At 50.5% G+C, this 13971-nt stretch overlaps 1 protein-coding gene and 1 long non-coding RNA gene across 3 annotated transcripts in view; one reads left to right on the top strand and one right to left on the bottom strand.

Annotated features, from left to right (window-relative positions):
- Positions 1 to 11819: 11819 nt before the first annotated feature.
- LOC132010359 (uncharacterized) lies at positions 11820 to 13670 on the bottom strand. The gene is made up of 2 exons (XR_009402241.1): positions 13402 to 13670; positions 11820 to 12932 (listed from the first exon to the last, which is right to left on the bottom strand). It is a non-coding gene; the product is annotated as an uncharacterized LOC132010359 (long non-coding RNA).
- A 56-nt stretch (positions 13671 to 13726) lies between these two features.
- Positions 13727 to 13971, top strand: part of WDR4 (WD repeat domain 4) — a 19960-nt gene continuing 19715 nt past the window's right edge. For both annotated transcript variants that reach the window (XM_059392422.1, XM_059392420.1), the window contains exon 1: positions 13727 to 13828. In XM_059392422.1, coding sequence (XP_059248405.1) covers positions 13740 to 13828 — 89 coding nt within the window. In that variant the 5' untranslated portion in view covers positions 13727 to 13739. The remainder of the gene's footprint in view (positions 13829 to 13971) is intronic.

Here is a 13971-nt window from a genome sequence, read left to right as displayed (position 1 = left end):
GGGGAGGGCGGGGGGGGGGGGGCAGCCACTCTTTCTGCCCACAAGTCCTGTCCCCATGCTTTAATAAGCCACCACTGTGCACCAAAGATGTTTCAAGAATTCTTTCTTGGCTGTAGGCTCTGGACCTCACCCCACCGAACCTTACCTAGATTTCCAAACCCCATTAGTATGGTTGAGGGGAGCCCTGGCAAAGAAGAGACATCGGGACTGGGGGGAGCCGTGCTGGTGGTTTTCCAAAGAAACAGTGAGAGTGCGGGTGAAGGTAACTATGGCAACAAGGCAAGACCAAGGTCTGAGCTTGGAGGGAGCAGGACCTACTGGAAGCTAACTCCGCAGTCAGGGAGGACAGCGGGGGTGGACATCAGGACGAGGGAATAGAAAGGACAGGGCCGGGCGCCTGGGTGGCTCAGTGGATTGAGCCGCTGCCTTCGGCTCAGGTCATGATCTCAGGGTCCTGGGATCGAGTCCCGCATCGGGCTCTCTGCTCAGCAAGGAGCTTGCTTCCCTCGCTCTCTCTCTGGCTGCCTCTCTGTCTACTTGTGATTTCTCTCTGTCAAATAAATAAATCTTAAAAAAAAAAAAAAAAAAAAAAAAAAAAAAGGACAGGGCCAAGTGCAAGAACCAAGTACAAGGTGTTGCAGGAAAATCGAAGAAGCAGATGCCAGAGAGAGGGGGTCTGTGCCTTCAGGAGTATTTGCGGAGCGGGGATTATACCGTGTTTTCCGATCAGCTGGAAACCTGTAGACTAGATTCCGTTTCTCCTGCACCCATCGCCTTGCCCAGCAAGAAATAACTCGGCGGTTTTTAGGCAAAAACCTCAAAAACTTATGTTTGCCTATATTTCCTTATTAATCACACAAAGACCTATCTAAGTTACTCCAAACCTCCCTTCAGTCTCCTGAAGGCCAATTAAACATCTTTTTTTTTTTTTAAGATTATTTATTTATTTGACAGACAGAGATCATAAGCAGGCAGAGAGGCAGGCAGAGAGAGAGAGGAGGAAGCAGGCTCCCTGCTGAGCAGAGAGCCCGATGTGGGGCTCGATCCCAGGACCCTGAGATCATGACCTGAGCCGAAGGCAGAGGCTTTAACCCACTGAGCCCCCCAGGCGCCCCAATTAAGCTTCTTTTTAAGATAACTACAAAATGGAGCATCCCTTGGACCCAACCCTGGGCTCAAATGTGTTTGGGCCGAAAAGGAAAATAAAAGTCCTCATGTTCCTGCCGTCCTCACACATACATGTGTTCTTGCCTGCTGCTGCCCCTCGGAACAATTTGTTACTTAAACTGTAACCCCTGGAGGATTTTACTAGTTACCAAGCACATTTAGATATGGCCTTAAGAAATACATATACTGGCAACAGGTCTTTGGGGAGAAGGACGATGTACGACCGTGAAGCTGGGCAGCTGGGGGTGCCCGGCCCGCCCAGGGCGGAACACTGCCAGCTTCAGGGAAGCCGGGCACCAGAGAACGCCCGGTCAGCTCAGGGTGGAATGAAAACCGCCTGCTTCCCTTTTCCGTTCTTGCTCCTTTCTCTTCCCAGAAGCGCCCGTCGTTAGTTAGCTGAGTCCTTTGAATGTGCTTGGTCAACTATAAACTTGATCCTCCTTCTTGCTTGAATGCAAGACGTGACTAACGTTTGACCTTCATCAATCCTTCTAGTGGCTATTGTTTTCTAGCCAATAAAAGGGAGCCGGTGGAGTTGCTCGGGGCAGCAGTTCTTTTCGACTGTTGTCGGCTCTTCCCAGTCTCTTACTGCGGAGTTGTTTGTGCCTAATTCTTCTCACGTCACCGACTGCCAGTGGCACTTGCTCCAGACGCACACGCTTTTTAAAGCCCCAAGGAAAATGTGTTATGGCCTTTTCTATGTAGGTTAATACAACTTAATTACATGTTTTACGTGAAGCGTGTTTTTGTTTGTTTTACAACGCTTTCAGTAACACTGGTTTTTTAAAATATTGTCATTGTCTTAAAGATTTATTTACTTGAGAGAGAGAGAGAAGTTCGTGAGTGGGAAGAGCAGAGGGAGAGGGAGAGAACATCTCAAGAAGATTCCGAGCTGAGCACAGAGCTCAACTCGGGGCTCAGTCACTGGGATCATGACCCAAGCCGAAACCAGGAGTCGGATGCTGAACTGACCCGGCCACCCGGGTGCCCCTAAAATAGCATTTAGGATGACCATAGTATAGTTTGCCTTACTTTTAGTAAGATAATTTTCTTTTTAATAAGAGTAAAAACAGGTAGTTAGCTCAGGGGGTGACGCGTCCTGCTGGTTTCTGCTTGGATCATGATCTTGTCGTCACGGGCTCCAGCCCCAAGTCGGGCTCCATGCTGAACACGGAGTCTGCTTTGGGTTCCTTCTTCCTCCTCCTCATGCTCTCCCCAGCTGCTCTCAAACAAATAAATAAAATCTTTAAGAAAAAACATCTCAGGCGCACCTGGGTGGCTCAGTCATTGGGCATCTGCCTTCAGCTCAAGTCATGACCTCGGGGTCCTGGGATCAAGCCCCTCATTGGGCTCCCTGCTCAACAGGGAGCCTGCTTCTCCCTCTCCCTCTCCCGCTGCTTGTGTTCCCTGTGTTGCTGTATTCCTCTCTGTCAAATGAATTGTTGGGTCCCCCCAAAATTGGGTACCCCAATAATGGGTCCGTGATTAAAGGAGCGAGACTGATACAGAGAGAAGGTCAAGCAAAGCTTTATTTCACACCAAGCATCAGGAATCAGACCAACCGTCAAACACATCGGTCAGGGCCGCCCCTCCAGAGAGGATGACCCCTCCCGGCTTTCTAGACTAACTTTTATAGAGCAAAGGCCCTGTGGTTGGCCCTGGCCACACACAGGTGGTCAATGAGATTGTAACACACACACAGGAAACTCCACAGTGATGCTAGGCAACAAGTTGAATTACAATTTACCCCAGTAGACATTTGAACCAGCCTATCACACCTTGGTTGGGATTGGCGCCAAAAGGCTCCCAAAAGGCGGGGGGCCCTACTCCTCGGTAGCTCGGGGACGGTTTGCGCCCCCACTGATTGGATACCTCCACCTGGCCGGGCCCACCCTTGTACTTAGATTTTGTTACGTGGGACTGGTTTCCCGGACTTGCTTTTAAGTAAGTTCGCCTGGCGGGGGGGGGTGGGGGGGGGGGGTCAATCTAAGTTTTACAACAAAATGGCCGTTCAGCCGGGGGGGGGCTGCTCTGGCTGAATAGGCCCTTACAGAATAAATAAAATCTTTTTTTTTTTTTTTCAGAATAAATAAAATCTTAAAAAAAAAAAAAAGAGTCAGACACCTTACTGACTGAGTCACCTAGGCACCCCTAAATTCAGTTTTCTTTTCTTTTTTTTTTTTTTTTTTAATTTATTTGAGAGAGAGTGTGCGCAGGGGGAGCGGTAGAAGGAGTAGGAGGAAGCCAGCGCCCTGCTGCCGGGAGCCTGAGGCGGGGCTCTGTCCCTGACTGTGACACCGCCACCTGAGCAGAGATAAGAGCTCAGGCTCAACCCTTTGAACCCCCCCCCCTCCCCGGTGCCTCTAAACTCTTTAAAAGGTAGTGACATCTGTCCCCAGGAGTATCTGGCCATCAGATATTATGAGAAACTGCTGGGCTACAGAATATTTGACAAGGCTGGGTAAAAGATCAAAGAACACTTTCAAATGATCAGTTCTGTTCCCACGTCTGGATCTGTGCTCTGCTGTCTCTGCTGGCTCTTGTCCACGATCGCTGGGCCAAGATGGACCGGAAACTCATGTAGTTCTGGGCTCTTATCTGTGGAAATTCCCAAGCCCTGGGGTGAGTGTGCATTCCTGCTGGATTGATCTGGTGTTTTCAGTGATGCCTATCTTGGCCTAGTGTGGTCATTTTTCTTCATCGTTTGGAATGTCCTGGACCACAGGAAGTGTGTGTCCCCAGGGACTAAAACAAAAGCAAGAAACCACAAGAAGTCACATTGCCCTGGGAGCATTTGCTGATCTCAGTTGAGTTAAAGTCTTGATTTGACTGGACATGGAGAGGACTTTGGAGTCGGGAGCACGGGGAGGGGGCTGGGAAGCACGGGAGGGAGGCATGGCCGAGCTGCTGCTTGGTGACAGGGGGACGTGGGCAAAGCCACCTGCTTGCAAAGAACGGTCACACGAAATGGGTCTGTCTCAGCCTGGGCACTGAGCGGGGAAAACTATGTCTCAAGGCCTACCCTCTCTTGAATTTGCAGTACACACACACACACACACACACACACACACACACTTAGCATGGCGCAGGATGTCCCAAGGTATTTGTATTAAATTTGAAATTTGTGTTTAGCAGAAGGCGCTATGGGAAGTAAAAAGACAAGCCACAAACTGGGAAGTCATTTAACTCATAATGAACTGGTGTCCAGAACACATAAAGTTTCCTACTCACTAACAAAGACAAGCCACCTAGAAGAGCAGGTCAGGGAGTACCCCCAGAGGGCATGGAGGGATGGGTGAGGTCCACGAGCAAGGGAGCCTTGAGACTTGTGTCCTTTCGTAGTGTTTGTTTGTTTCTTACTGTGTGCTGTGGACACTTGAGTATCTGGTCTCATATACTTTTGATATGGGTGAAATATTACATAATGCATTTTAATCAGTAAAAAAAAAAAGCCGTAAGTGGTTGGTTTTATTTTGTGCCCCAAAGTTATATGGTGGTTTTAGATGCCCACTCTTTTTTTTTTAAAGATTTTATTTACTTATTTGACAGAGATCACAAGGAGGCAGAGAGGCAGGCAGAGAGAGGGGAATGCAGGCTCCCTGCTGAGCAGAGAGCCCAGTGTGGGGCTCGATCCCAGGATCCTGAGACCATGACCCGAGCCAAAGGCAGAGGCTTAACCCACTGAGCCACCCAGGCGCTCCAGATGCTCACTTTTTGATGGAAAAGATACAGGTTCCAGTACTACTAGAAACTCGATCTCCCCATACGCCGAAAGAATGACTAGGTTTGTGCGGCAAGATCCTGTGCATATGCATCTCCCGTATTGAACCCGCTGTATGCCTTCATGTTTCCTCTGTCGCACCAAGTGGGCCATTACTGGAGCCTAGACTGCCTTGGAAGGGTCACACGTCACTACCTAGTCTAGTAAGGGTGAAGAGCTGATTGCTGGCGTGAGTGAGAGCTGAGTCGTTAGGGGCGCTGGGGTGGCTCAGTGGGTTAAAGCCTCTGCCTTTGGCTTGGGTCATGATCCTGGGGTCCTGGGATTGAGCCCCACATCGGGCTCTCTGCTCCACGGGGAGCCTGCTTCCCCCCCCCCCCCCCCGCCTGCCTCTCTGCCTACCTGTGATCTCTCTCTGTCAAATAAATAAATAAAATCTTAAAAAAAAAAGAAAAAGAACTGAGTTGTTAGTATAGCGCTGTCCTCAAGATACAAATGTATGTTGTTCTAGCTTCTTAGAGCTACTCAGAGCTACAGTAACAAAGGACCAAGACCTGGCTGGCTTCAGACAACAGAAAGGTAGTGTCTCATGGTTCTAGAGGATACGGTCCTCTGTGATGGTGGCAGCGGGAACAGCATCCTCTGAGACCCTGGATAGAATCCCTCCCTGCCTCTTCAGAGCTTCTGGGGCTGAGCCCCGATCCCTGGCATCCCCTGCTTTCTGCTTGTCTTCCTATGGCTTCTCTTTGTGTGTCTTTCTTCTGTGCGTATATGGCTCTGTACCTCAATTTCCGCTTTTTGTAAAGACACAAGTCATACTGCATTAGGGCCCGCTCTGATGGCATCATTTGAACTTGAAATCCTCTGTAAAGACTGTCTGCAGTTAAGGTCACATTTCAAGTACCAGGAGTTAGGATTTCAATTTACCTTTTTTGAGGGAAAATGGAACATGCCAAAACCACATCAACAGGGAAATACAAGTGACTTTATTTTTTCAAGGAAATTCTTTTTTCTCCAGCTCTATTGAAATATAACATATAGGGGCACCTGGGTGGCTTAGTGGGTTAAGCCGCTGCCTTCGGCTCAGGTCATGATCTCAGGGTCCTGGGATCGAGTCCCACATCGGGCTCTCTGCTCAGCAGGGAGCCTGCTTCCCCCTCTCTCTCTGCCTGCCTCTCTGCTTACTTGTGATCTCTCTCTGTCAAATAAATAAATAAAATATTAAAAAAAAAGATATACAGTGTAATGGCTTGGTATATTTCAAGTATGAATATATATTTATATATTATGTAATATATAAATTATACAAATTTAATATATAAATATGTATTTTAGTATATAAGTTTTACAGCTTAATACATAATTTATATAATACATACTTAATCATATTATATATTATTATATCCATATTTTAGAATATACAATACTTAAAAATATATAAGATATACAACTATATTAAAATATATAAAGTATATTTCACATAAAATAAATTTATATATTTGTGTTCACATATATTTACATATAGACTATATTTATATACATTTATATGTATAATACTAAGTATATATTTATATTTATCAATGTCAACATCTCTGTGTTGATATCTGTATCTATCTAAGAATGTCCTGGACGGTCTCTTCTCTTGTTCCCTGCCTTTGTGCAGTGATGAATTCCCACAGGGGTAGGCTCTGGTTCCCCTTTCTTTCTCATTTGTGAATCTACTGTAGGTTTTTTTTTTTTTTTAAGGAATTTTTTTTTTTAAATATTTTATTTATTTGGGGCGCCTGGGTGGCTCAGTGGGTTAAAGCCTCTGCCTTCGGCTCAGGTCATGATCTCAGGGTCCTGGGATCGAGCCCCGCATCGGGCTCTCTGCTCGGCAGGGAGCCTGCTTCCTCCTCTCTCTCTGCCTGCCTCTCTGCCTACTTCTGATCTTGATCTGTCTCTGTCAAAGGAATAAATAAAATAAAATTAAAAAAAAGATTTTATTTATTTATTTGTCAGAGAGACAGAGCGAGCACAGGCAGGCAGAGTGGCACGGGAGGCAGAGGGAGAAGCAAGCTCCCCACGGAGCAAGGAGCCTGATGCAGGACTCGATCCCAGGACACTGGGATCATGACCTGAGCCGAACGCAGCCGCTTAACCGACTGAGCCACCCAGGCACCCCTGCTGTAGGCTTTTGCTTCGTGGTGACCACGAGGCTTACACAAACCACCTTACAGACGCGACGGTCCATTCTACACTGATGACAACTGAACTTGACCGCGTATCAAAACTCCACCTTTCCAAATCCTCCCCCGATGTTTCCGCTGCCACAGTTTCCGTCTTCGTGTTTTCTGTGTTCATACACAGACGATCGTAGCCGCGGTGATTTCAGATTCTATCATCCTTTAAGCTTATACAGAGCAGTTAACGCGCCGCGTTACACTATTAGACGGCCCCAGTCTGGCTCGACCCACAGCCTTCCGGTGTGTTGCATGTTTTCCGTGTGTCCACACGGCGGCTGACCGTCCTTCCATTTCAGCTCAAAGAACTTTCTGTGTTTCTTGCAAAGCGGGTTCCATGGCGATGAACTCTCGTAGCACGCGTCTGTCTGGGAGTCTTTCTCTCTCCATTTCTGCAGGATGGCTTGGCCGGGCAGAGGATTCTAGGCTGGCAGCCTCTTCCTTGGACTACCCCGTGCTGCTCTGCTCTGGCCTGTAAGGTCCCCACTGGGAAATGGGCTGATTGCTTGCTGGGGACAGCCTGTACCTTCCAAGCCTCTTTTCTCTTGCTGCTTTTAGGATTCCCTCTTTGTCCTTGGTTTCTGGCAGTTTTATTGTCATGTGTCTTGGAAAGGATCTCTTCAAGCTGGGTTTGTTTAGTGACCATGAGCTTCAGCAACTAGGATGTCCAAATCTGTCTCTTGATTTAGGAAGTTGTCAGGCATTCTTTCTTTTAAATAACTTTCTGCCGCTTCCTCCCCCTCTCCCCCTCTGGTCCTCCAGGAGATCAGAGACCGTCGCTTTCGCTGGTGTCGCACAGATCACCTGGGCTTTCACCTGGGCTTTCCTCACTCTCTGTCCTCTCCCCCGCGTGCTCTCCTGACCGGATGACGTCCAAGGTCTCACCCACGTCAGGACTTTCTTCCGCATTTCCCTTCTGCCGCGGGGCCTCTCCGTTGTACTTTTCATGTCATTCACTGTTCTTCAGTAAATTCTTATTTTGGTTCTTTCTCATGATTCCCGTCTTTACGACGTTTTTCATTTTGTTCATATATTGTTTTCCAGATTTTGTCGATTTGTCTTTTTTCATTCGCTCGCTTTTTGTAGCTCATTCCTTAAAATGGCTGTTTTGAATTTTCAGGTAAGTCACGGATCTCCATTTCTCTGGGGCTGGTTGCTCGAAAGTTCTTCTGATCCTTTGGCGGCATCATGTTTCTTTGATTTTGGGTGTTCCTTGAAGTCCCGGCGCTGCTGTGTTCCCACTGAAGTTGGCTGGACCTCACCGCCTTTGGGAGAGAGATACCTCCCTCAGCCCTGCCAGGGGTTCCGGGGCCATTGCAGACCTTCAGTCAGTGGGCTTCGTCCTCATTTCTCGCTCGCTCTTGTGGCTGGTTTCTAAGCTCCTGCGCCCTCTCCACCCCACAATGAACCGGGTGGAGTGCTGACCTCCTGCCTTTTGTTTCCCAAAGGTGGTGCCAAAAAGAGAGCTCAAGTTCACGGTCTCTCCCTGACCGTGGATTTGGGCCCATTATCTGTGCGTGCTCACTACCTGGTTGCCGAGACTCACTCTCACTGCCATCGGGAGTGTGCCCAGGGAGCTGGTCACAGTGTGGCGGTGTGTGAGGGTGAGGTGTGTGGGGCACAGTGGGGGGGCGGTAACAGTGGGCCAGTTGGGGGATCTGTGGGCGAGTCCCTAGTAGCTCACGGGCAGGCTTTTTGATGGGAGTGTTGGGGTCCCTTTCTTGCCCGAGAGTTCCATCTTGGGTTCTCCTAGCTCTTCCTGCCCCCGGAACTCATGACCCATACTCTGGAAGGGGCTAGAGGGATGCAGGTCACTTTGGCAGCATCTCACACAGCCCGGGCTCACTCACACATTCTTATTTTCCCCTGCGGGAGAAACCGTGGGCTGGGAAGCTCTCTCCTGAGGCTAAGCTCTAGGGCTTTGGGGGAGGGATGACACAGGTAAAGTCACGCTGTTCCTCTTAACCCTCTCCACGGTGTCCAAATTCATTACTTTTGTTTTGTTCTAATGATGTGCTGGAATCTGTCTGCTGGAAACCTGGACTCCCACAACAGCTCTTTCCTTTGGGGGGATTATCTAAGATGGGTTTTCCAGGGGCTCCCAGACCATGGCCAAGCAGGAGTGAAGCCACTTAACATGCTACAGCAAACTTCACAGCTGGGACCAAAGTCTGTGGGCCTATTACTGGACACTTGGGGAGGCAGGAGTCTGCCTGGGTCCTTTGGTGGGTAGGATTGGCCCCACAGTTCCACAGTTCCCACAAAGGCACTCTGTCCATGGATGAATGCTAAATTGTTGTTGAGTGGGGGGACACGGTAAGGGCTATCTCATTCAGCCACGATGCTGACATCCCCACGGTGTATATGGGCTTTGTGTTGGGCAAAGCACCACCTTCAGGGGCCTGGGCAATTTAGAGTGAAAAAAGGTCTCTGGGCCCCCAATTTGCAAGGGACAGTAGGAGTTTAAGAATTGCTCAAAGGGCATGTTTTTCAAAGAGAGCAAGAGGTGCTGGAAAAGGAGGGCTCTCCGGGAAGGCAGAAGTAAGAGTCATGCTGGGGTACAGCCAGGGGAATGCTCCTGGCAGGCAGACCTCAGCCTCAGCGGGAGCATCCCCTTTCCCCTGGTCCCGTGAGCATTCTCCCTGTGCATTTAGGAAGTGCACCAGCAAGTGCTCTGGGCACCCACTCTTTCCTGTTCTTTTCTTCTAAAGATCTATTTAGGGGTGCCTGGGTGGTTCAGTGGGTCAAGCTTCTGCCTTCAGTTCAGGTCATGATCTCAGGGTCCTGGGATCGAGCCCCACATCGGGCTCTCTGGTCAGCAGGAAGCCTGCTTCCCTCTCTCTCTCTGCCTGCCTCTCTGCCTGCTTGTGGTCTCTGTCTGTCAAATAAATAAATAAAATCTTAAAAAAAAAAAACTTTTTTTTTTTTTTTTTTTTTGAGAGCGAGCGAGCACGTGAGCAAAGTTGGGAGGGGCGGAAGGAAAGGGAGGGAAAATCCCACGCAGACTCCGAGCTGAGTGTGGAGTCCAACGTGGGGCTCAATCCTACCACCCCGAGACCACAACCTGAGCCGAAACCAAGAGCTGGACTCCTGACTGACTGTGCCACCCAGGTGCCCCCGTTCTTCCCTTTTCCACTGGAAATATTCACTGTGGTGGTCCTTTCCTTTTTGACCACTGTTTGTTCGTTGGCGGGGGACAGCTCACTGTTATCTTGTTCGTCCATCTGTGGCTCAAGAGGGCCACCCCCGAGGAGCCACACTCAACCCAGTATAGATCATAAGGGTGAGACTTCTGGGGATCTTGGGAGGAGGTGAGTCTTCTTTTTTTTTAATGGAAAGATGTGAATATTGGGGCCAAAGGGTGGACTATAATGGATTTGACCACAAAAATGGCCTCAATTCTCTGCCCCTCCCTTACTCACGCCCTTTATACTGTGAGTTTGATGCTCCGATCACCAAGGCGGATCTCCCCCCACTTTGGATCTTGTTGCCCTTGTGGCATGCTTTGGCCAACAGGTTGTGTCGGACAGCACACTGGTTCTTCTTCTTCTTTTTTTTTTTTTTTTTAAGATTTTATTTATTTATTTGACAGAGATCACAAGTAGGCAGAGAGAGAAAGAGAAGCAGGCTCCCTGAAGAGAAGCAGAGCCCCGGGATCATGACCTGAGCTGAAGGCAGAGGCTTAACCCACTGAGCCACCCAGGCGCCCAGCACACTGGTTCTCGACTGTGCCTACCACATAGCTAAGCCCCAGTATCCTCCTACAGGATCACAGGGTGTAGGGACAAGTTGTCCCAGGCCATCCTGGACCAGCAAGTTTTCTTCCAAGCAGGTGGCAGGCCACAGACAACATGAGCAAAGACCAGCCAACTAAGACCAGCCCAAATGGCCAAATCACAGAATTGTGAGCTAAGTAAATGATTACTGTTTCAGGTTACACAACTGGTTGTCATACAATACTTGTTATGTATTTATTAGTAGTATTATGACAACAGAAAACAGATAGAGTTACTAATAACAGTTGCTGAAACAGTTACTAATTACAGATACTATTTTTAAAAAATATTTTTAAAGATTTTTTAAAAAAAGATTTTATTTATTTATTTGACAGACAGAGATCACAAGTAGGCAGAGAGAGAGAGGGGGAAGCAGGCTCCCCGCTGAGCAGAGAGCCTGATGCGTGGCTTGATCCCAGGACCCTGGAATCATGACCTGAGCAGAAGGCAGAGGCTTTAACCCACCGAGCCACCCAGGCATCCCAATTATAGCCACTATTGACACAGCTGACTCCTTTGAGAAAATTGCCAGAAGAAATGGTACAAAATCCAAATGGCTCTCCATTTTTATCCAAGCTGTAAACAACGACTATGCTCTCATCATTTTGTAAGTTTCAGAGCAGTAAAAGCTCAGTTATAACTTTAGTAGCTACGTTAACAAATTTAAAAAACCAAAACAAAACACAAAACCTAGCCAAATTATCCAGAAATGAAATTTGAGTTGTGGGCTTGGGGTAATAAGCTAAGAATATTAGACAGTAAAAGATCAACACATCATATTAATGCTGAAATACAGAAGGATAACGATGTTAAAGGAGTCCGCAGACCACACGTTCATAGGCCTGTGTTAATATCTGATAGCATGCACAAAGGAAAAAGTAGCACCAGAGGAGACATGTGAAAAATAAGCTTAAAACCATTTCAATTCAGACTGGATTAAAGTGAAAAAGTTTGGGTTATCCCTCAATTTACTGAGAAAAAGATCTTCAGGCAAATACATGTTGTTGACACAAGTCCTGTAAGAATTCAGAGCGTGAGGCACGTGATTCATCACCGCAAAAAAATGAGAATGACCAGGCTGTGCTTAGTCTGATGCTCGAGCATGATTCTGTAAGTTTTCATTTACAAATGTTCTGCCCCTGGTGATATAAAGGACGAGTTTCTTTAACTCTTTGCTATTCAGTCTCCACAGTTTTTTAGAGGAAATTGTGCTTACTTCCCAAGGTCGTAACTTACAACATGAAGGCAGACTCCAAGGTCATTTCAAATAGGTAAATTATGTCTGTTCGAGTGTGTGTCATGGAACATTTTAGAACATGTAAAGGATGACTGGAAAGGAAGCTGAATGTGTTCATGAGCCTCATGATGCCTGGCCCCCGTCTGGGATCTCTGTGGTCTTAGTATCACTATCCTGCCCAGCACAGACACTGTGAACTCACTTGCATGACTGAAAAACATCCCAGACCACGCGTCCGGGCTTCCACCGTCCCAGCTAGATCCGTCTCACAGAAACGTTTGCAGATTCCTTCTCAGAAACTCTGGGGAGTCTCCTGCCTCCCCTGAAGTGACTGCCCAGCAGCAACCCCTCTGTGGGTACTCCCTTGCTTTTGCCTCCTCTGCCTCTTCTCCCCAAACTCCGTGCCCTCGGTCCTCCCAGCTTCCATCTCCATGAAACTCCCTTTAGGGGCACCGCCTTTAAGGAAGTCTGGTTTTCTCCCACGCATTCGGCTCTGCCAGCAGCAGGCGCTCTCGGTTTCAGGTAAAAAATTTATCCTTGATTCAGGCGGGGTGGGGTCCGGGTCAGCATTCTCCTGGTTTCTACGCCTCCTGCCCATCAACACTCCTTCGCTTTTCCGTGACAGCAGCTGCGCGTTTAAGAGAGTTCCTTGTCCCACTCGTGACTGGGCACGGACTTCTCCCAGGTATGGCGCTGCAGGCTGGGATGACCACGGCCTTCCAGATGAGGCATTTGTAGTCTGGAGAGACATTCGACCAGTCGATACGAATACAAATAACGGAGAGGGAAGGCGTCCCTGAGCGATGAGGCCCCTGAAATGAAACCGAGTGACCGTCACTAACTAGTTACAGTGCATAGATGGGGTCCCGGGGAGAACATGTCGGGCAGAAAGAATGGCACGTGCTAAGGCCCTGGGGTGAGCGCGCCGTGCCAGTGCCAGTGCGCGGGAGGGCTCTCGGCGTGAAGGGCGGGCCTGCCCGAGGCGGCTGCGGGGCGGACGGCAGCCAGGCACGGGCCGTGGCTAGAGCATGACTAGGACTCGGGTCTTCGTGCAGCAACCAGAGGCCCGCCGGTTTGACGCAGCGGCGCGCGGTCAGGCTTGCGTTGGGCGACCCGCGGGGACAAGGGCGGCGTCGGGGCGCCGTGGGTCGGAGGCGACGGCGGGAAGGGGATGCGAGTGACTGGTGCCCAGGACGGGCTGCGGGAGCGTCCCCGGGGGGGAGGGGAGGCCGCGGAGGTCGCTCCCCGCGCCCGAGCGCCCCGGGGCTGCCGCGGGCTCACCCCGCGCGCCTCCTGCGGGAACGTCCACGAGGAGCCCAGCCGGGGCCCGCGGGAGCGCGTCGCCCGGCTGCGGCGGAGAAAGATCGAGAAGCGGGCGTCCACCGCCCCGCCTGCCTCCCCTCGCGGCCGACCAGCTCCCCGCGCCCGCGACGACCAGCGAGCAGACGCCGCGGGGAGCGAGAGGGCGGAGAGCGCCTTCTGCGCACGCTCCGCCTCCGCCACCGTGGGGGCGGGCCGAGGACGTCACTGCGCGGCGCCTGCGCGTGACGTCACCGCGCGGCGCCGGCAGGAAGCGGGGCTCGGCGGCGCACGTGGGGGGCGGCGCGGCGGGCGGGCGCATGGCGAGCTGCGCGGGGCTGGCGCTGTGCGGGCGGGCGCTGGTGGTGCGGGGCGGCAGCCGGTTCCTGGCCACGTCCACCGCGGGCAGGTGAGGGGGCGGGCCGGCCGCGGGGAGCCCGGGCTGCGGGCGCGCGGCGCGGCCTCCGGTCCCTCGCGCCGCCGGGGCGCCCCTCGCCGGCGCCGTCCGTCCCGTCCCGCGGTCTCGGCCGGGGCGGCGCGGGCCGGGGCGGG

This window comes from Mustela nigripes, chromosome 2 (assembly GCF_022355385.1).
Source record: "Mustela nigripes isolate SB6536 chromosome 2, MUSNIG.SB6536, whole genome shotgun sequence".
NCBI classification, from domain to species: Eukaryota; Metazoa; Chordata; class Mammalia; order Carnivora; family Mustelidae; genus Mustela; species Mustela nigripes.
This window is presented reverse-complemented; position numbering and strand designations above follow the sequence as displayed.